This window comes from Lichenostomus cassidix, chromosome 11, assembly GCF_008360975.1.
Source record: "Lichenostomus cassidix isolate B80296 chromosome 11, HeHo_3.0, whole genome shotgun sequence".
NCBI classification, from domain to species: Eukaryota; Metazoa; Chordata; class Aves; order Passeriformes; family Meliphagidae; genus Lichenostomus; species Lichenostomus cassidix.
Genome location: NC_139492.1, coordinates 7,821,099 through 7,844,675, shown reverse-complemented (window position 1 = coordinate 7,844,675; position 23,577 = coordinate 7,821,099). Strand labels below are relative to the sequence as shown.

Sequence of the window (23,577 nt, the reverse complement as noted above, 5' to 3'; positions counted from 1 at the left end):
GCTGGAGGGTGAGGGGCTTGAAGGGAGGCCAGCAGGAAGCTTGGGGGGACAGAGGGATGGAACAGACAGTTTATTTTACAAGGAAAGGTTGAGGGGGTTGAGCCTGTTCAGCCTGAGAAGAGACGACTGAGAAGGGACGCCATCAGTGTCTGCCAGTATTTGAAGACAGCTCCCAGAGGATGGACCAAACTCTGCCCAGCAATAGGACAAGAGGCAACGGGCAGAAACAGATACACAGGAAGTTCCACTTGAGCATGAGGAAGAACTTCCTTACTGTGCGAGTGATCATGCACTGGAACCTTGCCCAGAGAGGGTGTGGAGTCTCCCTCACTGGAGATATTCCGGAAGCATCTGGACACAACCTGTGCAACGTGCTCTAGGACTATCCTGCTTGAGCAGGGAGTGGGACCAGATGACGCACTGGGTCCCCTCCAGCCTGACCCATTCTGTGATTCTCCTGGGCCCGGCTCCTCTGCAGCCCCTCCGCCTCGCCTTGGGCTCTCCCCCGGTTCCCCCCAAATCCTTTCCGGTTCCCCCCTGGTTCCCCTCAGCTTCCCTCGCGGTTCCGCCCGGCTCTCCCCGGTCTGCCCCCAGCTTCCCCCCAGACTTCCCTTTGCCTCCCCACCGGTTCCCCCGGACTTTCCCAGTTCCCCCCCGGCTCTCCCGGCCCACCCCAGCGCGGCCGCGCCGTCGCCACAGCAACGCCACGCCCATCTCCCCCCCCGCTTTGAATCAATTTGCGTTCCCGCTCTTTTCGCGCCTCTGCGGCTCCGCCAATGAAATCTCGCTCCTCCCCTCTTTCCCCGCCCCCTATGCCGTCAGGGTTCTCCTTACCCAATCAGCTAGCCTTCCCTGAGGCGCCTTGACCAATCAGAGGAGGCTCTACTGCCCTGCCTCTCGCCCCGGTCATCCCCAGGTCCGTCGTACAGACGGACAGACCGACTGGCCAATAAGAGGGCGGAACTATCTCCGGCTCGCCCAATGGCAGCAGGCGCGGGGGTCGAGGCCAGCCAATAAGGCGTAAGGGGCGGGGCGGCGCGGCGCTCGAGCGGGCGGCTGGGCCTGGCGGAGGTGAGAGAGGGGCGGTGGGGCCGGGGTGGGACCGGGATGGGACCCCCTGGCCGAGATCCCGGCACATTTCATTCCCGCCGGTCCGGTCCGAGTCCCCCAGCCGAGCACTCGGGCTGCCTGCGGCTGCCGGAGGGGGGACATCCCTCTCCCGTGCCCTTTTTGCGGCGGGTTCGGTGTTACAACAGGCGAGCTCTGTGAAAAAGCCAGCAGAGAACCCCCGCTTGTGGAGCGTGTGTTTCGTTTGGGTGGTGTTTTTTTTTTTAAACCTGGTGTCAAAGCAGGTAGGGCAGAACCCTTCGCGGAGCGGGGCCTGTGTGCGCTCCGCAAGGGGAAGCTGCTGCTTCAGCCTTCAGCCCTGGGGAGCCCTGAGGCTGCCAGCGGAGCTCTGCCCCCTGGAAGCTCTCGGGATTTCTTATGTGGGCCCAGGAAACTCATTTGTGGTGACTTTCTGTCTGCGAGCTCTGCCCGGGACTGCCCGGTAGGCAGCTGGTGCTTTGGGCCGAGTTTCAAGATGTAACCGTGAAAATGCCAGTATTAAGGTTTTTATAAGTCTCCCAGTTAATGTACACACTGGAACAGGTTGTCCGGGGAGGCTGGGGATGTCCCAGCCCTGGGGGTGCTCCAGGCCAGGTTGGATAAGCCTTGAACACCTGGTCTAGTGGGAGATGTCCCTGCCCAGGGCAGAGGGGATTGGGATGTATCTTTAACCAACCTCTTCCAACCCCTTAACATCATGGTTCTATGTATGGTGAAAATAAAGCAATTATTATATTTATAGGTGTCAATTCTGTCACAAACATGAACAGAGGACTAGAGAAGCAGTACTTGATTGTTGAATATTATCATGTCTTGGCCATGCAGCTGTTCTTGTGGGAAGTGGCATTCAGCACCTATTTTTGGCCTTCCTTAGGCTGAATTGGTAATTAGAATGAGAATGATGAAAGACTCATAAGTTAGAATTTCTTAAATAGTCTATAAAAATATTTGAGCTTTAGTACATCCTCCTTTATTAATTCTTGTATACATTTTCTAGCTACTTTTTATACTACAAGTAGCTTGTGCCCTGTTTATACAGCCCTAGCTGGATACAGTTTGGTGTGTGCTTTGGACTCCTAAATAATGCTAAAGATCTGCAATTCCCAAGGCCTTTCAGGTTGATGATTGCTTAAGTACTTTTTGGAGAATGTGAATGACTTTCAAAAGCTTGCAGAATTTAATCTACACACGTCTTCCAATGAAGAACTTTTGTGATTTTTTTGGTGCATGTATTCATTCAATTAATGAAATTAATGATAACAATAATAAATGTTTTGTGTTGTAAGAACAGTGTGACCAAAGTTGTCTTAATTTGGTGGCTGACAGCAGCATAAGAATTAATAATGCCCAAACTGTTGTCTCCTCTGTTTTTATTCAAACCCTAAGGTAGTACTCCTTTTCAGGAGATAACCTGAAATCCATATGCCAAAGTTGTAGAGGGTCAACCATCCTTAATAATATATATGCATATATATATATTTATATATTGCACTATATACTGCAAATTTCATGTTTATCCTGTCTTGGTCTGAAGATGGAACCACAAATGCTGATGCTGCAGATAACTTGGTACCAATAATGTCTCAGTCATGTGTTCTGCTGGGATGCCCTTTCTGGATTTGGCTGGTGTTGGTAAATACCTGAAGGGCTGTTTGGTGAGCTCTGGGTAAGGGTCACAGTGATCTGTTATGATAAGGGAATTTTATTTGAAGAAACTTGAACATCAGCTCACCTCCTGAGAGCAGGTGCAGCAAAGGACTGCCGTGGACCTTGTTTCTGGCAGTATTTATCGGTGCTTGTGCAGTGCTGCTCACCAGCAAGAGTCTCTCAAATATTCCCAAGCTCCCTTTTCCAAAATCCACATGAATTTACATGGCAAGTAAATTATGCCAGCAAGAAAACGTTAACTGTGCAAACTCATCTAAATGCTTATTTAAGTTGATTTTGCAATGTGCCTTTGGTGCTAGCTGCTGTTGAGCCAAAGACTTTGAGCCCAGGACTCTGCAAGGTTACTTCCAGCTCACATATGTGTATTAACTTGTGGTTTAGCTCTGCTGCAAAAGGACAAATTTTCTCTTAACTCTGAATTCTAAAAGCTTTTGTAGTCACTGAGTGCTGCACCTGATTCTTGCTCCCATCAGGCTAAAGTAGGGTGTGCACTTGCAAGTAAATACTAATTTTCTTCAACTCTTTGCAGAAATGGCTCAAGAAGAGATGGAAGTTGATCTCCAACCAGTGGCTGGTTACCCAGTGGAGAACTTCCAAACACTTCCCCTGGAGCCCTCTGGTCACACAGCACTCTCTTCCCATGTTCCCATGCTCAGTGAAGGAGGAGGCAGCGCTGCAGCCCTTCCTGCTGACGATGCTGTTGTCACACCCAGCGCTGGTACAATGAGGGAAGCAGCTGCAGAGTCTGACCCACCACTAAGTCCTGCCACAGCCCCCAGTGGGCTGCAGAGGCTACAAGGGGCGTTTGACCAACCCTTGCCTGTGCCACAGCTCACACAGCGTCTGCAAGTGAGGAGAGCTCTCAGGCAGCAGAGAATTGGTGGTTCCCAGAGGACAGTCAGTGCCAGGTAAAGCAGAGATGATCAGAGGGCTGTTCAGACCCAGTTTCAAGCCCAGCATTGGTTCAAAACTGCCTTGCTTCCTGACTTACGGAGCCCAGCCCAGGTGTGTGGCTGGGGCCAAATCTGGGGTACCTCACCTACCTCTTAAGCTCAATAATAGCACAGTGACTTCTGGTTTGCTTTTGGCAGGTTCTTAGCCCTTGTTGAGTGAATCCCCCTGTTTCATATGTTGGCAGGCTTGGTGTTGACTTCTCAGCCCTTCTACACTTTGAACTTTGTTTGCAGAGCTTCTGCTCGCACTGTTCCCTCTGCACAGCCAGATTCCTGTCCATGATTCCTGCAGCAGTGCTGACTGTCGGCAGTTCCAGCCAGCATTTAGCTCAGTGGAGCTTGTGCTCTGATTTGCATTTCAGCTTTGATTTGGGGACTGCCTGATGACATTTTGTGGTGACAGTTGCTGCAGAAACTTTCACAAACATACAAACAGATATTTTTCTGTAGAGTTTTTTGTTGCCTTTTTTTTCTTTTTTAACTTTCAGACAAAATGAAAAATCCTCTCTGTTTAATACCATTCGTGATGGGATTAAAGGGGGATGAGTGGGGATGCTCTCCAGCCAGAAAGAAATCCCAATTTCTGGTTTATTTGGGTTTTTTTCTCATTTTTCTAGCTTTTGTACATGCCAAGGGTGAAATTATAATTAACTGAAGCATTGCTTTTAAATTCAGTGAGACCAAGAGCTCCTCTCCTCCCAGCTGATTAAACACAACTGTATTGCTTACCCTCAGATTGCCTGTGAAGGTCACTGTAGTTGTCAGGGCTGGAAGGCAACCCAAAAAACTCTTTTAAATCTGAAGGATAATTGAGATGATAGCTGAACTGTTGGGGGGAGAGGGGAGGATGTTTCTGTCTAGGGATGAAGTTCCAGTAGAAGAGGGAAAGTAGAAAGACTAGGCACAAAGTCATCAGTGGAATGAGGCTCTGATACAAGCATTTTACATTTCATAGTACCAGTGGCTCCAGGAACCAGGGCTGTGTTAGGGTTGGAGAGACAGATTAGGAGTTTCCTTAGGCTTATTAATGAATTATACTGCTTTGCTTTTCTCCTCTCCAACCCCACCATCCTCTTCCCCTGCAAAAGAAGGCAATGTAGTTGTTGTAATGAAGAGACTTTCTTTGAACTGAGCAAAATGAATTGTTGCTGATCCTGCAGATTGTTCACAGAGTGGTTTGTCCTATGGGATTGCTCCCCTACCAGAGAAGGCCTGGTTTGATAGCTATGATACCTTTCTGCTGCAGTCAAAACCTGTGAATTTTCCTGCAAACGTTTACGGAGAAACATGCTGAGTTTTTAGCCTACCTGAAATGACTTTGACTTTCATTTCTTGCTTTTCTGGATTCAGGGCAGGATTGGACCATTACTTTCGACTCAGCAGGACCCAAGAGCCAGCTGCAGGATCAGTTCCACACCTGGAGCCCCCCAGTATTGCAAGGGACACCCAGGAACAGCACCCAGATGAGATAGTAGAAGTGAGTGACTCTGACAGCAGCACTTCTGAGGAGGAGGAGGAGGAAGAAGCAGTGGAGGCAGCAGCACCACTGTTACCATCAGCCCAGGAGACACCTCCAGCAGCGAGCTCAGGAGGTTTGTGCTGTATTTGAGCTGTGTAGAGACTGATTTCAAACACTTTTCTTAATGTTTGAAAACTCAGTAGGGAAATCCTTTCGAGCTTTGCAACAGACGGTGCTCAGAGATCTTTGTGCCCACAGCTGACAGGAGCAGGTTGCTGCCACACGGCTTCCTGGCAAGCAGCTCCTAAGAGCAGCAGCAGCAATGGGTGATTGCTACCATAATGTTAAATACAATCTTTTTGCTGTTTGCAGACTGCTGCTTAGTCTGAACATTTCCAGGATTATTTGTAACTTAAATTTTAGAGATTATTGCTTGCCGTGCTTCCACTATTATATATTATCAAGGAGTGTTGCTGAAGACATCAGGTCACAGTTTGGACATCAGTGACTGCTTCCAGAGAAGGATCTTATTCAGTATTTTTTAATTATTTGAGATTTCAATCTGCTACAGTTTAGTTTTCGTTTCTGTAACTTGTGAGACTTAACTGAGGAGATGGAGGTGCTTTTTATTTTTCTTTCCTCAACTTTCTCTGTCTCGCAATTCTTTAGCTAAACTCATGTTCACAGGCTGACACACACTTCAGTGGCATTGTGATGAACATGCACAGTTTAAGAAAAGAGTGACATAGTTAACTCGCTAGTCAAGGTTATTGATGCCCAGAGAATACAAGAACAAGGTTATGTTTTTATCAGTCTCTAGGGAATGTCATTGTGATTCACTCTCTGCCCTCAGTTTTGGTTTTGATTGACCAGCCCACCTCATTACCTTTTTTTAAAGGGTACATCTATGAGGCATCTTTTGAACAGATCCATTCTGCTTGCTCTGGGCTAGTTTTACATGTGACAGGAGCTCAAGCTGTCAAGTGCTGTGTAATATTGTGTGAACATATGCTCTCTGTTCGATTTTCTGGAATTCCCTAGATGCTTATATAAGCCAGTGGCTCCTCTTACAGCCCAGAACCACAGAGGCTGAAAACTTTATTGACATTAGTCAGGGTTAGGTGATACTTCCACAGGATGGAGAATATCTACCTTGATTACTACATGTGATTAATAACTCTTTGTTTTGTCAGGAGCTAAAGGGGAGGCAGTGATTTCTGCTCCTTTTTTACTGTGCTAGTGGTGGTGATCCCCACATAGCAGTTCTGTGTGCCTATGCCTCAGCAGATGGGCTGACAGAGGCCCATCACAAAATCATAGGGAGAATATAGGCAGAAATGGTAGTTCAGACAATTACCAGATGGAAAACTGCTGAAGTCAGAGTGAATGGACAGCCAGCATACGGGAAATGCTTTCTTGGCACATGAAATATGCATGCTTAGATCCCTTGGCAAAGCAGCTTCTGCATATTGGTGTCTGTCTTTCTCAGGGCATAATGATGCAGGGATATAACCTTATATCAGCCTAACTATAGACCAGATTTGTTGGTTTCATGCAGGTCAGAAAATTCTGATAACAATTGCTGTCCTTAAAAGACCTCTTCTTTTTCACTGAAATTCTATTGCTTTTCATAAAAGAAAACATAAAATTCTTCAGCGCTACTGTTGATGTGTAGAAGGGCTTACACCCTATGGACTCTGTCCAGGGCACTGATTTGAAGCTTTGTGTGTAACCTGTGCTGTGTCACTACTTAACCTGTGCCCTGATGGTTTCAGATCAAAGCAGGAAAACTCCTTTTCCCCTCATTATGAATCAGTTCATTTAAGCAGTGCTTTCTGTAGTTTCCAGTCAGGTTGAAGCAGAGCCACCTCAAGCTTTGTCTCAAGCTTCTGCAGAACATGAAAGTCATGAAGATGAGGCTGAAGTCCAGCAAAAGCAAGTAAGGTGAACTAAATGCTTTTGGAGACAGATTACTTATGATAAATGCTGCATTTTCTAAAACTGTTGTGTTGGTTTTTTTTAATTTTTAATCCTAGACAACTCCACTAAAGAAACTGGAGCCGTCAGTTCCTGTTGCACCTCCAGATGAGGAGGAAGGAGATACCTGTGCAATCTGCTTTGAGCAGTGGACCAATGCTGGGGACCACCGTCTGTCAGCACTGCGATGTGGGCACCTCTTTGGCTACACATGCATTGACAGGTGGCTCAAGGGACAGGCAGGGAAGTGCCCTCAGGTAAAATGGATGTTTATATGCACTGGAAAGCAGCACTTACTATGGCTGCCTAACTTGTGCCTCAGATGTGATCACTGGAACTGTTACAACTGCTTGCTGCGTGAAGGTGCTGTCAGACATAAAAAACCCCACTGTTTTGATATTATTAGGCCAGGAACAACTAGCAGTACTTTAAATGATGGGTTATGACTTGGTTCTTCTCCCTGAAGTAGAGCATTTGTGAGTAGCAGAGGCAAAAGTTTGAGAGTTCAAGTGCTAAACTTGGAAATGGTTTCAGAATGCCCCACTCTGGTCCTGGAGAGAACCACCTCAAATGGAAATAGCAAACGAATTCCTAGAAGCAATTAATTAAACATAAAGAATCGGTTATTGGACAAAAAATCTGCCTGAGAACTGTTTTGGAGCCACAGAATGGTTAGGGTTGGAAAGGATCCTAAAGGTCATCTAATCTAGTTTTTAGTTGATTGATCTTCTGTTTTGATCTGCATCTGCTTTCACAGGCTTTAAGAGGGCCAGGTTGTCTAGGGAGCTTGCAGAGAGCAAACTGAGAAGCAAGTTACATATTTTCATGTCCATTTGCAAGTGGTGAATCAGCTTTTGAAAGTTTTCTTTCCATGGTTAATGCTGATCTCTTTTGATGAGGTCTGCACTTCTCTGTGATGTTTCCATTCCTTATTCCTTTTTTCCATGAAGGAATGTTGACAAAAAATAGGTCAACGAGTACCTTGTAAATAGGATTCAGTTCTGCTGCTTTCTGAGTCAGTGGCTGGAAGCCCAGGGCTTCTTTGGCTTTGTCATTTTGAGAGCTTCGGTATTCTTGCTTGACTTTGCAGGATTCCCTTCTCAAAACAAGAAACTTCCTCTTGACGTGTGCTGTGACTAAACCTAAAGAATCCCTGTTGCCATAGCAAAGCCCCAAAGTTGATTTTTCTTACTCTGTCAGTTCTGTGTAAGCTTTTCTTCCCCCACTTCAGGCCCAGACAGAATTCTGAGAGACCTGTCTGGCATCTTTCCTCTTTGGAGCTTTGTGGGTGCTTTTTTCTTGAACACTAACATCTCAAGGGTTGCTTGATCCCTCTTTTTCTCCCAATGATATAAATACTAAAAAGTTCCTGGGAGAATTTTCTCTGGAGAGAACCTTGAAGCTAAATCATCTTCCCTTCATTTTCAGTCGCTGTCCTTTGCAACTGGGCGTTCTCTGGTTGAATAGCCCGGAGTTGCTGTGCATGGTCTGTATACTAAGTGGCTTGAGTGCAAGTTACTGTGAAATTGCAGCATTCCTGATCCTGCCAATGACAGCTGCTGGCTGCCAGGAAAACTGTCATAGCCATTTACTGCTCAGTAAGGCACTTCTTTACAAGGGGAGGGAGGTTGTCTGCCCTGAGACTATTGCCTGTGTTATCTTCCTGCTACTAAATAATAGAGAAGTCTGCATTTGAAGCACACAGCAATTTAATGTTTGAGCACTTTAATAATGAGCAGAGGTTACTCAATCTGAGTGTTCACTTATTTTCTGATCAACAAAGAATACTTGCAAAACAATAAACTTGGAAGAAATTATGGCATCTGCAAGTTCTTACTTGCCTTCTTTTTAAAGTGAATGTAAAGTACTAAATGGTTGCAGCTAGATGCACAAAATTACTGAAATATCCGACTCTCTGTGTGTCACTGAAATCAGTCAGATGTCAGTGTTTCATACAACATTGGAATACTTTTATGGATTTGGGCCTGTAGAATTTGATTAAAGGAATACAGTACAGAAATAAGAGTTGGGAGTATGCTCAGAGGTTCCTAAATCCTTGTCTGTTGGCCAAGCAGCTAGTCTTGGTGTTTTCAAACCTAAGGTTGGGCTGGTGTTTTCGTTTAGATCTTTTTGTTTTCTCTTCTTTGTCTGATCTGGATTTTTTTGTCTCTGGAACTTACCTGACCATGCTGCCTTGCTGGCATTAGCAGAACACATTTAGTGGGAAGCAAGGAGATGGATTATTAAAGGTGCAATAGGATGTGTGACTTAAACTGTTGTTGTAGCCCCAGTTAGAGCTCTGGTGTCTGTATGAGGGAGCATCTTGCCAACATGCTGTGTAAATGTTTGTGGCTTTGTTATCCAGTGGACAACCCCTCCCTTCAAATCAAAATAAAACAATACCTAGAGACTTGTGGGGATGCATAATGTGGATGGTTAACTTCCTGTAGATGAACTGAGCTTGTGTTTGGTTTCAGTGCAATAAGAAGGCCAAGCGTTCCGACATCGTGATCCTGTACGCCCGCACGTTGAAAGCGCTGGACACCACTGAGCAGGAGCGCATGAGAAGGTAAGGAGTCTCCATGAAAAGACACTTGGTGCTGAAAACTGCACTCCAGTTTCTACTTCGTCCTTTCCTGTATTGCCTAAAGCAATTGGTGCATTCCCTTGGGGTTTATCAGGAGTGTAGCTGGCTTAAAGAACAAAGGCCTTGCTGTGTTGCACATCTGAATTTTCTTTTGGAACAGAATTCTTGAGTTTGCATTTTGTGGCCCTGAAACAGCAAAAGCTGTCTTGTGCTGTATCCTGAAATGTTATCATGGGAGAACATGCAGAGTTGGTGCCAAAAAGCTGTATATTGCTAATTCATCATTAGATGGGAAAAGCAAGGCGTAGTTAGGAATGCAAGGAGGGTGAATAGCTGACCTTTTCTGCCATCTTTTCTGCATGCATTAAACAGAGTAATATCTCATATGAGTCACTTTCCATCTTGCTTTGTCAAGCTCTTCATGTAGCTTAACTTGCAAAAGGTCAGCAAGCATTACTATGATTCCCCTTTCCAACTTAAATGTAGGCTTTGTATTGAAAAAAGGGAAAGCAGGTATGAAAATGGGGACTCGTTGCTTTTCAGTAAGATGCTGTTACAGATACTATTCTGAAATTAAAAGGCTGCAATATCTGAGTTACTCTGAATCTTGTGTTGAATAGAATTTAATTGGGGTTTCTTCACATGTCTACAACTATACCACTGTTCTTTTAAGACCGTCTTTCAACAGAAACCTCACTATCCTGGTAATTACAGATCAGAAATGATTGAGGAGTAACAGTTGTGAAGGGAAGAATCTCTCTTTGCTCCACATTGCCACAGCCTGATGTTGTTTGAAGTGTACCTTTAGAAGGGTCATGCTTCTTTTACTGGATTAACACCAAAATAAATTGTATATAATGTTTTTTGCAAAAGCACAGAGGGCATTTGGGTGTTTAAATCTTGTTATCTCTCATGGAGAGGTACTTGTCTGATTTCTGTTTGTGTCTCAGAACCTCACTGCAGCCCTTCCCCACTTGCCTTGCCCCTCCTCTGCGTCCTATTTTTGTTGTAAGGCAGGGAGCAGTGACTGCCTGTGAGTCCATGGAGCTGCTGGCAGTGCCTGCTTTGTGGCACACAGCCACGAGTGGAGCACAGATGTGTGTGTGCATGCATCAGTATTGTTTGCACGTAGTCTTGAATTAGGTATAAGACCATGGGGTTTGTTTGTCACATTCGAAAAACCCCACCAGCCCTCAGGCTCTGGGTAGTTACATAAAGAAAGTGTTTGTGATGGTTTAATAGGCATTTCACCTGTTTCTTCTGCAGAAAAAAAATCACATGAAAAAGCTATAACAAAACAGAATTCTGTGCTTTGGAACATGCAAGGCTAGGTATGTGCATTTGGAAAACACCTAGGCAAGCTAGAGCTCTCTGCACATGAGCGATAGAAATAACTGGAATATTGCAGCTTTCAAAGTACAGAATGCAGTAGGCAACATAGACCAAGTGTACAGCTAATTTTAAGGAGTGTTTCTTTCCCCACTTCAGCTATTCCTTCATATAAGCCTATATGAAAGAGAAATTCAAGTAACTTACCAAAAGTGCTGCTGCTAAATGGTGTGTATGCACTTTTAGGCTCAAGTTGAGGTAGTAAGTGTGGCTTCTTTATGGGCATTCACAGAGAATTTATCTGTATCATTTTTTCTGGTATGGATATATTTTCCTAAAATACAAGATTAGCTACTGGTAGTAGAGACAAGCTTGAAGATCTTGCTGTTATATAGTTATGCTATGATGTGCTGTGTTACTGACACGGTGCATTACATGGACATTGATGGCATAGGATTTGCTTAAGTGTTTCTGTAGGGGAAAGAAAATTGATTTCTCTTTCACTCTCCTCTACTAAATTAGTACTTTTGGAGAGGTTGAGGAGAAAGGCTGTTGGAACAATACTTGTGAGTCATTCAGAACAATTGCATAACTGAATATCTCAAGGTGAATGTATTAGGTTAGTGCAGCACCAGGTTTTCTGTTACTCGTGGATTTGCCTGAGCAGGACTTGTGGTGGGATGAAGTCAGAGGGCAGGAATTGATGGCACGGAAAAGCATCCTAGGTAATACCTAGTCCTAAGGATTGCTTTTCTCTCCTTCCTCCAGCTCTTTAGAAAAGGAGCAGATGTTGCGGAGACAGGCAGAGCTGGAATCTGCACAGAGCCGTCTCCAGATCCAGGTTCTGACAGATGAATGCAGCAAACTCCGCAAGCAAGTTCAGGTGAGTCTCATGCTACAAATACACAGAGGATTTCCTTTCTCTTCGACCTGCCTTTTCCATGTTCCCATAGAGGAGAGAAGACAGGATTCCAACTTTAATAATCAGCAAGTTTTAGCAAACTCAATTGGTGAATCATCCCAAGCTGGTAAAAACATCCCAGGCTGGAATATTCATGTGTGCTACAGTAACTTTTTTTTGGTGCTTTTAAGACTTAATTGAAGTTGCAGCCCAGCAGAAGAGTTGTTTGGCTGCTGATGTTGCAGGTTCCTCATAAGGTTTTGTGGTGCCTGGGAAGGCCTGGTAATACAGAACCAGACTTACTCTCCTCATCTTTCTTGTAGTTACATCAAAATTTTGGAAATCTCTATACCAAACCTGTAATACAACCTATTATCACTACTTAGTTAAGAGCCTTTGAGAAGCAGTTTGTGAAGAGGCATGGCTACTTGCAAAATCAAAAGAAAACAAAAAAGCCCTAGGGGTCTGGGTTTTTTTGAAGGTTAGTCAGCATTCCAGTTTAGCACCCTTTGGAACCATGGGACCTGGCCTGTCAATAGGGGAGGCTGTACGAGCTGAGCAGCTTCTGAGAGGCACCTCTTAGAACACAAATTACTGACAGTAAATGATGGGTTGTTAAATGACAGCTTCCTTCTGGCTTATGCAATACTGAGATATTTTGTAAACCATCCCAGCTCCTATAAATTATGGACTCTGCTGGTACTTCCAGCTGTGAATTAGCTGGTGTATTCCACCAGTGCTAGGTTTTCCAAGAGCCAGTTTCATTGCCAGTTTGCTACCTTTTGTTGTATGAGGCAGATGATATCCTCTCACTGTCTAGCAGCCTGCCTAATTTTATGCTTTTCTTTATTCCTGGATTTTTTTAATAGCCTTGGCTATTCGTATGTGTACATTAAACATCTTTGCTGAAGTCTTCCTGTGTGACATAAGATAAGGCTTTATAAATTGCCTGAATTCCTGCATGAAGCCATATGCTCACCATCACCAATAAGAAAATTGGTCCACTTCAAACTTTGGCTTAAGAAAAATGCAAATAAGATAAAACTGCAGGTCCATAATGTTTTCCTGCAATTCATTTGGTGTTAAATGATGGAGTATTCAGTGTAACTGAAGTCACATGTTATAAAGATTAAGTACCCTGTGTTCTTTAAGCTCTGTTTCAGTATTTATACTGCATTCATCATTGTCCTGTAGTGGTTAATGCAAATGCTGGAAGCAATTTTAAGGTGCTTGTTTATACTATGAATAAACTGAAAGTAAAACAATCTACTGAGGAGCAAAAAAACCTCAGCAGGAAGTCTGCAGTAAGTCTTCAACTTATTTGATTATATTTTGAGCCGATGCCTAATGAGTTCCTTGTTTTATGAGAAGTCATATAGTAAAGCAACTACTTGCACAGAAACATTTAGGCTGAGAGGTTTCTAGTCCAGACCTGGTTGAATGATTGCAGTGTAGGGTTGGGTTGTTCAGGGTTTTTTGTCACTAATGCTCTTGAGCTGTAACCAGCAGCAATCATGGCACTACTTATGACCTTTTTTTAGGTTTGTGTGCATTTTTCCCTGCTCCTACCCATTAACAGTCTTGTTCATTTTATTTGTTATTGAAGTATGTAACATGACTGAGACTAGGAAATTGATGGGTCTTAAGTCTTTACCTATATGAAAATACATGAGAGAAGGAACTTGATGTTGAGGGGAGCTCTGGAAGAAAGCTCTCAGGAGTGTGGGCTGTGCTGAGCTGTGTCCTGCCCATCACATGGCAGGTTCAGGCTTGTCTTTTGGAATCAGTGCTGGTGACAGCTTACTTTTACCTAATGTTTTTCCTTTGGGAGCAGAAAGAACTTGAGAATGAGATGTGAGCTACTGCATCTGTCATTCCTCCTGAATCTGCCAGCATTTGCAGTAAAAGTAGCTAATGATAAGCAAACTATCTCTGGTTTCTGGTATTAATACCACTGATCAGCTAGGGTAGGAGATTTGATTTTTGCACATGGGAAGCAGTAGCTCTGTTTAAGTATGGAGCAGGAAAAGGAGAACTGGCAGGGAAATGACAGGAGGCTTCACACTGCTGTGGAGAAGAAAGCAAATTTAATTGTGAGCCTTGCAGAGATCAGTTTATATTGCTTGATGTAATGGAAAAGCTTTTTTAAAATGGGATTTTCAGAGCATCCACAAAAAAATGAATGGCGAAATATCAATAAAAACTTTTGTATCCAATACCTCTAGAAAAAAAATAACCTAATTGTTTTATTGCATAAAAATTGTTCATCTTTGTGATCTCTGTGTTTACCTCCAGCTGATGTCTGGGGAAGCATCAGGAAAACTCTGCAAAGCACCTTAAAGGAAAGTATAGGATTTATATAATGAACTGAGTGTTCTTTTGAGCACAATTAGTGGAATTTGTCTGCAGCACAACATTTTTAATCACCTTGGTAATGTGCCTCCAGTAAGACTTCCTGGTTCTGCCGGGTTTGTCCTTTGTGTTTAAATGTAAACATTGTACTAATAGTCCTTGTGACTTTAATTGGCTGGTTTCCTTTTTAATAACTTGTGTGACAGTTGAATGTTGAGTGCAGGTGACAAGGAGAATTTTGTAAAGTCCCCAGAGCAACAAATAATTTTAATCTCTTCTGATCCCCAGTGGTGGTGGTCTCCTCCCCTCACCTTTCAGAAATAATGAGTTTACTAAATTTTTGATTATAAGTTTCTTTCTTCTAAGTTACCTGTGTTTTCACTGGCTGCTTACTCTAAGCCTGAAGCTACAGCTTTCATTGTAAGCATCCTGACAATCCTCACACGCCTGCTTCCTCCCCCAGGTTGTTTTGTCCTTTCTTGCTCTAATGCGGTCACCTGGAGTCTTCAGCTTCCTTTTTTTTTTTTAATTTTTATATTCCCTTGGGACATTTACAATGTGCTTGATGCCAAACAGATCAGACCTCTGTAAAGTGTCAGAACTGCTCTCCTCTTGAGCAGCTTCCAAAAGTTATAGGTCTTGATAACTATTAATGTAGAGCTTGATCTTTGATCTTGCCTCTTTGAAAACTGCTGCCTTAGCTTCAATATGAGTTAAGTGGTGGAGGCTGGTTCAGTATTGAGGCTGACTTGCAGTTACTGATACATTCATAATATCACTCCTGTGACCCTTAATTGTTTAAAGATTATATAGTGTTTGAAGCAGAAGCTGTGTTGCTCAGACAACAGAAAGCAAGCAGCAATTTTCCTTCAGTATACCTTCCCTCTTAAATATGCCTGAGATTCTGCATTGTCTGGTTTTGACCTTGGATTACAAGATGGTCAAAATGCTTTTGGGGAAGGGACACTTTTGGTTGACTCACAATATGCTGGTGCCCCTACCTGCATTCTCACCTCACTCCTGATGATCTCAGCAGAAAAAGGAATTCAAGGAATACCTTGCTCCTCATGGAAGCTGTTCTTGGTCGTGCCTTTGCTGAGCATCCTTGAGCATTCATCAGTTGGGGTGGAGGAAAAGAGGGGAGGAGGTGGTAGAAAACAGGACTGGAGCTCTTGAGAGTTGTGTCGTTCCTGGAATTTGCTGCACAGGGTTTACAAGAACAGGGTCATCGTCATTAAATAGACTGACTTGTTTCCTGCAACGCCCTTTATGTTGAATCTTGGGCTTTTATTTTTTTATGGGGCATTCTGGAAATTCTGGAAAATGGTTTTAATTGACAATCTCTTGTGGTTTAGCAGCACATAAGACTTGGCAGTTCATTCTCTTCTAAACAGCATTGGTCTGGTAATAATTGTTACTGGCTTTTATGTGTTGCTCAAGAGTCCTCTCTTTCACAGGGTGTAATACGTACAATAACAGACTTTGAGTACATTCTGCCAGAATTCACGCAGCATTTGAATGCTTCTGCTGCTCACTGTCATAGGCCACGGACTTAGAAATGTAGCACTTCAGGAATAGCATGGAAATGGGACTGTATTACCCACTTTTATGTAAGAGCAAGTACAATTGGAGCATCCAGAGCAGAGAACACGGAGAGTTAACACTGCTGGTGATGCATTAAAGCTCTTTGGGGTTTTTCTCTGCAGGAGCTGAAGGCTCTGGTGGCCCAGTACAATGTGAGCACTTCACAGCAACCTGGCAGCTCCCGTACCTGCCTCCCAGGCAGCCTCCCCTCCAGCCACAGCCAGCGCAAGTACCACTTGGAAAAGGCTTTTTTGGTGTCTCAGACCGGGAACTGCAGAGTAATGGCATACTGTGACTCACTGAGTTGTCTTGTGGTGTCACAGCCCTCTCCACAGTCTACTTTTATTCCTGGTAATTAAGCAAGTCAACATTTGGGGGTTCATAAGTAAAAGTTAATGTCGTTTCTGCTTTGTCCCTGCTTCGTGTTTCTCTGCTGGACCTTTGCACATGCCATGGAAACAGAATACTCATAAGACTCCCCATAGTTCATCTGGTCCCTGCCTTGGTAGCTTCTGCCTAGCAGAGGAGCTTGTTTCCCCTGTCACTTCTATGGCAGAGTCCTAGCAGAGGCTCTCTGGCTCCCCTGCTAGAATGCCACATCCACAAGAAGGTAAAAGGCATGTCTGGTAATCCTTGCAAAAGTGGATCTTCTGAAAGAGCAAGGGGCCAGGCAGTGGGGTCTGTAGAGAAGCTTCCAGGGGTTAAGTGAGAAACACTGATTCCTGAATTGTAGGTGGATTGGTCCACATGGAGCTGATTTGTCAATACTCTTAAAAAACCAAAACCAACCAAAAGCAAAATCCTTTTGATATGAATGCTTAAAGCACTGTTTCTTAATGAGGAAACAGGAAGCCAAGGAGTCACGGGCAGCCCTGGTTTTGTCTCACTGTTATGTCCAGGGGCCAGTGACCTGGCATCTGGACCAGTGCCAGTTGCTTGTTCAGTGCAATAGATGTGGCATTAGGAGTCTGAGAGCACTTATTTGCGAAATGCTTTCTGACTGACAAAATTTACTTTATTTGGTTAATGGGTTTGAGGTTAATGTGCCTTATCTAGGCATAACAAAGTGGTTTTCCGCATTTAACTGGTCTCATTTGCCTGGCATTTTCATCCAGGGACTGAATCTCTGAATGGAGGCTTTGTGATGACTCTTGTAGCACACAGGTTAAGTTCACCTGTAACCATTCTTTGCTGTGATGCTTGTTCTTTTAAATAGCCATGTAATCCTGCTCTGTGTGGTTTTATCAGGGCAAGAACCTTTGAAGAAGCTGGCTGAAGAGCAGCAGGCCTTGTAACAAGAATTGTAACACTGATACTGAATTTGCTCTTGCTGGCTGAGATCCTTAAGGATTTAGCTGTGTTACCATTTAAATTAAAGAATGATTTGTGGTGGTTCTTATCCACAACAGCAAATAACTTACATGACCATCCCACCACAGGCTTCAATACAGACTTTGTAGTTCTGGCATAGAATAGCAAGTTCTATGCATATGCTGCTTTGCACTAACCTGCTTTACCCTTCTTCTGTGTCAGGTTGTGGTGTTAAGATGATGAGCTTGGCCAACCTGAAGAGCAGTCAGTACATCCCCATCCACAGTAAACAGATTCGAGGCTTGGCTTTCGGCACTCGAGCAGATGGTTTGCTGCTCTCTGCTGCCCTGGACAGCACTCTCAAACTCACCAGGTGAGCCCTGCTGCCTGTCCCTGTGGGGTTTGGCTGTGTGCAGGAGGCTGGGTTGGATTTTGTTCTGTCTTGCAGCACTTGCTATTCTGCTTTCTGAAAGACGCTGCAAAGATGAGATCAGGTCTGCGTATTCTTTCCGCATATGGGAACAAATGGAGGGGAGGACTTACTGGTACTTTTGCATCTTTAAGGTGGAGGTGCATGGAGCTACCTCTCCCTGATAGTTTGCCTGGGGAGAACTTGGTGGAAAACAAGTGGTTCAGCACAGATTGGCTAATTGTGTTGAGAATAAATGTAACATAATATGTAAACATGACATTTACTGTCCATTTGGTTTTCTGTTACTGCAGGGAAATGTGAAGCGTTGGAACTTGTATAGCATAAAGCAGAAATAAGGGGTGGTTAGGCTGGACTCTTTCCCTGCACTGATGTTGTTTTCCCCCATTTTAAACTTCTTGCAGATCATGGAATTCATCTGGGATATTGTTGAGCATGTGCTAGTGGCTCTCTAGAGCTAGCAGACACTTTAGAGCAACAGGTTGGAGACTAATTATGCAGAGACTGAGAGAAAAATGTGTCCAGTCCTGTTAAAATTTACACCTTTTGAATGTGTTTTCTTGCTGCTCTGCTGCTCTTCAGTCTTAATCTTACAGTGCTTTAAAACTTTATTGGCTGATTGATGCTTACTGAGCTATAGTAACATCTCTGTGCAATCTGTTTGTCAGTATTGGTTTAGACAGGATAAGTGTCTGTTGTGTGGCTGATTAGTCGCAATTCTTTCCCACAAGTGAAAAAATGAAAATGTAATCCCTCAACCAAGATGTACAGAATGTTACTTTCCTGTAACCATGTTGAAACATTTGCTAGACTAGTTAACAGTAAACAAGACTGTCTCTGCTTAAGTCAGTGTGTCAGATTTCTAACTGATTAGGCTGATACTCTTTTAATGGTTTCATCTGAAGAGTGACTTCTCATTGCAGTGTCTGCTCAGACACTTGACTCCCCTATCTTCCTCTCACTACCTGGTTGGCTGCCTCAGAGCTTGTAATCCTCTTGCTTTTGTGCTTGATCCCAGAATGTCTTGGAGTTAGGTGCTTGCCTCAGCAGCATCTTCATACTTTTTTGGTCTCCCTCTGAAAGAATAGTCCTCCTTTGATCATCTTTCTTCTCTAATTACTCATTTCATAGTCATCTTCCCCAAAATAATTATCCAAGAAGTCTTTATGTCTCCTGCTCTGACTTGCAGTTGTTTAAAATAGCACTGTGAATTTGTTTTGATTTGTTTGGGTTTTTTTTTTTTGTCCTGTTGTTTTGATTCAGTCACCGTTCTCATATCAAACTCCCTGTTCCTTAGCTAGGTCTTTATAGTTGTTCCCCTTACACTTACCTGGAAGCAATTACTTGTTTCTCTGGAGTCCTGAGCATAATCACCTTCCCCAGGGAGAAGCACATGTGTTACAAAGGATATCTGGAGTTACTTTGATATGTGCAGTCTTCTGTCTCTTGCTGTTCTCAGTGTGCAAATGCATGTTGACAATGCTGCCCTTTGCAAGTACATCCTGGTCTGACACCAACTTCACCTGCTGTTGTGGGTTGTGCCCCTCTGTAGACTCCTCTGTTTTTTAGAAACTGAATTTGTAGAAGGAAGAATGAGTACTATGAATTTGCTTCCAATTGTTCTTACTCCACTCACTATCTCAGTCTTAAATTGGATTCTTTTTTGGCATAAATACTGTTCCTCTTGTGTACAAAGAGGGGAAATAATTAGTGAGAGATGTAATCTGAAGAGTTGAGCCCTGTGATCTCAAGAATACATGGTATTACAGGATTACACCAGAGTTGCTTCTCCTAATTGTTTCCAGAAAAGTAATTTAGCTTTCTCTTTCCAGTGAGGCATCTGAGACCCTGCTGTGTGATTTCCTCTCCCAGTCTCCAAAGATCAATCTGGAAAAAGAAGCATTGGCCTGGAAGAATTATAAATCATTTAACAATATCCAAGGGATTATTCTGTTTGGGTTTTCAGATTCATGTCTGGAGTAAAGGAGGAGTTAATCGAGAATTTGGTCCAAAGAGATGCTTTTGTCTAAAGACTTAAAAAAGCTAGATTAGCTTACTTTAATTGTGCTGTTTTTTCATCAGTAGATGCTTGTGCAACTGGCCAACACTTTGCTTTTCTTCTGCAGCTTGGCAACAAACACGGTGGTGCAGACATACAATGCTGGCCGTCCTGTGTGGAGCTGCTGCTGGTGTCTTGATGATACAAACTATGTCTATGCTGGATTAGTCAATGGCTCTATCATGATATATGATCTGAGAGACACCAACTCTCACGTCCAAGAACTGGTCCCTCAGAAGTCCAGGTATGGCAGAAGGATTTGTCATTCCTTCAACTAATATGCATTAAGTTAAACACAGCTTCTTCCGTAAATCACACAACAGTTGCAGTAGTTTAAATTGTATTATGTGAATCTCTTGTTCAAAATTTCACATTTAGCACAAATGTGAGAAGTTTCTCATAACGTTGTATGGTGTATATATAAAACTTATGCAGGTGCCAAGCACTTGTGCTCTTTTTAAAGCACAAAAGGGTCAGAAATAGACCTACTGGTGCAGCATGAGCAGAAAAGCTGAATTTGTTTTGGAGCTGGGTTTAGTATTTAGTTTTGAAAGGACAAATCACAAAGAGGCGTAAAATTTTGATGCTTCTGTTTCTTATACTCTGGGAATCAAATGCTGATTTGTGCTCATCTGATGTGTGCTGTCTGGAGCTTCTGTAAAACATAAGGCTCAGTAGTTAAGTTGAACTTCATTTATACTTGACACATCCATTGGGACTCCTTGCTTGAAGGACCATCTCGTAGCCTGCTTAGGCCCTTTCTTCACTGTGCAATTGGAGAAGTGGAGCTCAGCAGCAGCGAACAGGACACCAGCAGAGCTGCAGCTGACAGCACTGACTTTTGCCAATGACCCTTGCAGATGCCCCATGGTATCGCTGTCCTACCTGCCCCGGATGGCCTCAGCGTCACTGCCTTACGGTGGAATCTTGGCTGGGACCTTGGAAGGAGCCTGCTTTTGGGAACAGAAAGCTGGCAACTCCTACCGGCCTCATCACCTGCCCCTGGAACCTGGAGGCTGCATCGATCTCCAAACCGAGGTCAACACACGGCACTGCCTGGCCACGTACAGGCCTGGTAGGTACTGGGGTGTGTCTGCAGGGCTCTGCCCACTGCTTCTCACTGCTCTGGGCTGAGTTAGGCACCAGCTTTGGTGCTGTGGGCTCAGCAGAAACAGCACCTGCTCTCACCAGAGCAATGAGTATCTGCACGTAGATAAAAACTGGGGGTGTGCAAAAGGAGACAGCTGCAGGGTGGTGCTGCTTGTATTCCTACAGCTGAAGCCTATCTGTGAGTACATTTTTCAAAATGTACCTCTTATTTCTACTCCACAGGTAAAAATAACCCATGTGTGCGTTGTGTGATGATGGAACTGACTTGCAGCCCACTGACAGAGGCCTCTGAAGATGTGGTGTGTTCTTCTAACCCGGTTCAGACTTTCAGTGCTGGGCCCACTTGCAAGTTGCTGACCAAAAATGCCATTTTCCAGAGCCCGGAGGATGATGGGAGTGTGTTTGTGTGTGCTGGTGATGAGGCGTCCAATTCTGCCCTGGTATGTCTTGCTCCTTTCAGTGTGGTGTAGGGGATTATTTAAATTATGAGGAGAGAAGCATTATCAGTCACACCATCAATGTGATTTGATGATTTTGTGATCTGGGAATTGTCTTGTCATGTACATTGCCCTGTGCTAGTTGGTCTGTTGTACTGCTGTGGCAAGTGTAACTTCCTGATAGTATGGGACTCCCAGTCTTAGCCAAGGCCTGTGGTCCCCATCCGTCAAGGGGTATGTAGGCAGTGAGCCTCTGTTGTCCCCCAGGGGAATGGGGTTGGGCACAGTGACACAACTGGGCCCTCTGAATGGTATAACAGACTCAGTGGGATAGCTGGTGTGGTAAGTGCTGCAGGAAAAAGATGCAGGCTTTTTAGGAATGATGGGGAAGAGGAGGAGAAGGGTTGGGCTTTGTATGAAAAGGCAGCCCAAAAGCAGAAGATGGACAACAGATTGCATGAGAGTTCATGAGTGGGGTCAGAAAGGGTGGTCAGGGTGGCATCATGCTGTGAGTCTGTTAAAGACCATTTAAACAAGGTGTAGAAGTAGAGAAAGGGTCCTATAAGTTAATTGAGAAAATCTTTTCTGGAGAGAGGAAGATTTCTTCTGGGTAGGAAGGGAGAATCCTGCAGTCCTTGACCTTGTCTGTCCCTCCCACAGCTCTGGGATGCTGGAAGTGGTTCCTTGCTGCAGAAGTTGCCAGCTGACCTGCCTGTGCTGGATATCTGCCCCTTGGAAGTGAACCAAACCCACCTCTTGGCTACTCTGACAGAGAAGATGGTGAATATCTATAAGTGGCAATGAGCCGTCCCTGCACTTGCCACAGACTGTCCAAATATGCTGCTGATAACCCTACACAACTGCTCAGTCCTGAACTTGCTGCTTACTGGAGACAGGATCCATTACAGCACCTTTCTGGCAGTGGAAGGAACTGGGATGCACTGGTGCCCAGAGCAATTCCTTTCTGTTTCTGTATTTCTCTTTAGGCCTGCCCTTGTTTCTTCTTTTTTCATTTTTTTAGTCAAACACCACAAGCTGCCTCAGCACAGCAGTAATTCCTGGAGTGTCTCCAGTGTGTGTTGCTGCACTTTTTTTTTCCACTGTGAATACAGCACAGGGACTTTCAAATCTCTGCTACAAATGAATAAAATAAGAGGAGCTTGAAGACCTGAGACTCCCACTGCACTTTCTTGTGGAATCCTGCTGTGATTACTGGTTGATGAAAAGGCATCTCGTAGCATTGCTGATACGCAGTGTAAAAGCAAGTTCACTGCTGTGGGGAACATGCTCCCAATGTTCTGTTGAAGGTCTAGGGTCAGTTGGCTAACAAGGATGGATTCCCTAACAAGGATGGATCCTGTTTTGGGGCCATAGAGAGAATAGGATTGGAAAATCTACAGAGGACCTTTTTTCTTTGTGGTTTTTTTCCATGAGCATATAACTTGCACTGTAATTCCTTAATTCTTTCTCTTCTCTCCTTCCTGTTTTACCTGCAAGCAAACTTGGATAGTTTGGTTGCTGAAAATGAAAATAGTACTGGAGAAGTACAGGTAAAGAAGAGTGAGATGATTCTTGTGCTGTTGGCTACTGCAGTCCACAGTGTTCTTCCTTAAAGACAGGAATGTACTGAAACAGCCATTACATTGGAAAAGAATGCTGGCTGCTTTTGTTGTTTGAGGGTAGGGGAGCTGGCTTTTTTTCTGTTTTGAGGAACTGGTGGAAGCTCAGGGATATGATCAGCTTGTTTTTACTGACCTTTTGCATTCCTTAAATCAGTTTCCAGCTCACAACTGGTCACAGAGAGCTTCCAGTTGTGTTTGTGTGAGTGTGCTGCAGCCACTGGTTTGTGTAAATGTGAGCCCGTGGGGTGGGATCACATCTTGGGGATGTGTGGGCAGGTGGGTTTTAACATCTTACTGTAAGTACCCTTAGGACTGGGGTGTTTATCTCCAGCTCAGATCATGGAGAAGGGGGCTTTCAGTTCCATTTTAACTGACTGCAACAAAGTCAAACTTGCAAAGATGTTGGAAGCAGCAAGGCAAGTTCCCTGTGCTGGAAGGTTATTTCTTGGCACACCTCTGCCTCTGGACATGGTGTGCAGCAGTCCCATTCAAATTGAGTGTGCCACCACTTCATCTGCCAGGATAATTTTATTATCTGAAGTATGGGGCTTGCACAATGCGATCCTGTTTTTCTTAAGTGGGGCTGAGAAGATCTCAACTTAACTTTATATTTTTCTGTACAATATTTTGTTCCTATATTTTTATACTGTAAAAATAAAGTCTTTATAATTGTCATATATAACTGGTGCTG

At 44.1% G+C, this 23,577-nt stretch overlaps 1 protein-coding gene across 2 annotated transcripts; it reads left to right on the top strand.

Annotated features, from left to right (window-relative positions):
• The first annotated feature begins 120 nt into the window (after positions 1-120).
• On the top strand, positions 121-23,568 carry RFWD3 (ring finger and WD repeat domain 3). Of its 2 annotated transcripts, none has more exons than XM_085071721.1 (13): positions 121-1,071; positions 3,305-3,683; positions 5,079-5,320; positions 7,029-7,126; positions 7,224-7,421; positions 9,642-9,733; positions 11,849-11,963; positions 16,040-16,268; positions 17,451-17,601; positions 19,785-19,961; positions 20,578-20,792; positions 21,050-21,267; positions 21,925-23,568. In XM_085071721.1, the coding sequence occupies exons 2-13, from the start codon at positions 3,307-3,309 to the stop codon at positions 22,066-22,068; spliced, it is 2,256 nt and encodes a 751-aa protein (XP_084927847.1). In that variant the 5' UTR covers positions 121-1,071; positions 3,305-3,306; the 3' UTR covers positions 22,069-23,568. The 2 variants fall into 2 exon arrangements, with proteins under 2 accessions (XP_084927847.1, XP_084927849.1); XM_085071723.1 differs by lacking the exon at positions 121-1,071 and adding an exon at positions 1,179-1,549.
• The last annotated feature ends 9 nt before the right edge of the window (positions 23,569-23,577 follow it).

What these genes read in the sequence shown, in the direction of transcription:
- RFWD3 (XM_085071721.1), top strand. Translation starts at nt 3,307, where the DNA reads ATGGCTCAAGAAGAGATGGAAGTTGATCTCCAACCAGTGGCTGGTTAC. An exon ending in AACTCCGCAAGCAAGTTCAG is followed by an intron (nt 11,964 to 16,039) that starts GTGAGTCTCATG and finishes TTTTCTCTGCAG; the next exon opens with GAGCTGAAGGCTCTGGTGGC. An exon ending in CTGGTCCCTCAGAAGTCCAG is followed by an intron (nt 19,962 to 20,577) that starts GTATGGCAGAAG and finishes TGACCCTTGCAG; the next exon opens with ATGCCCCATGGTATCGCTGT.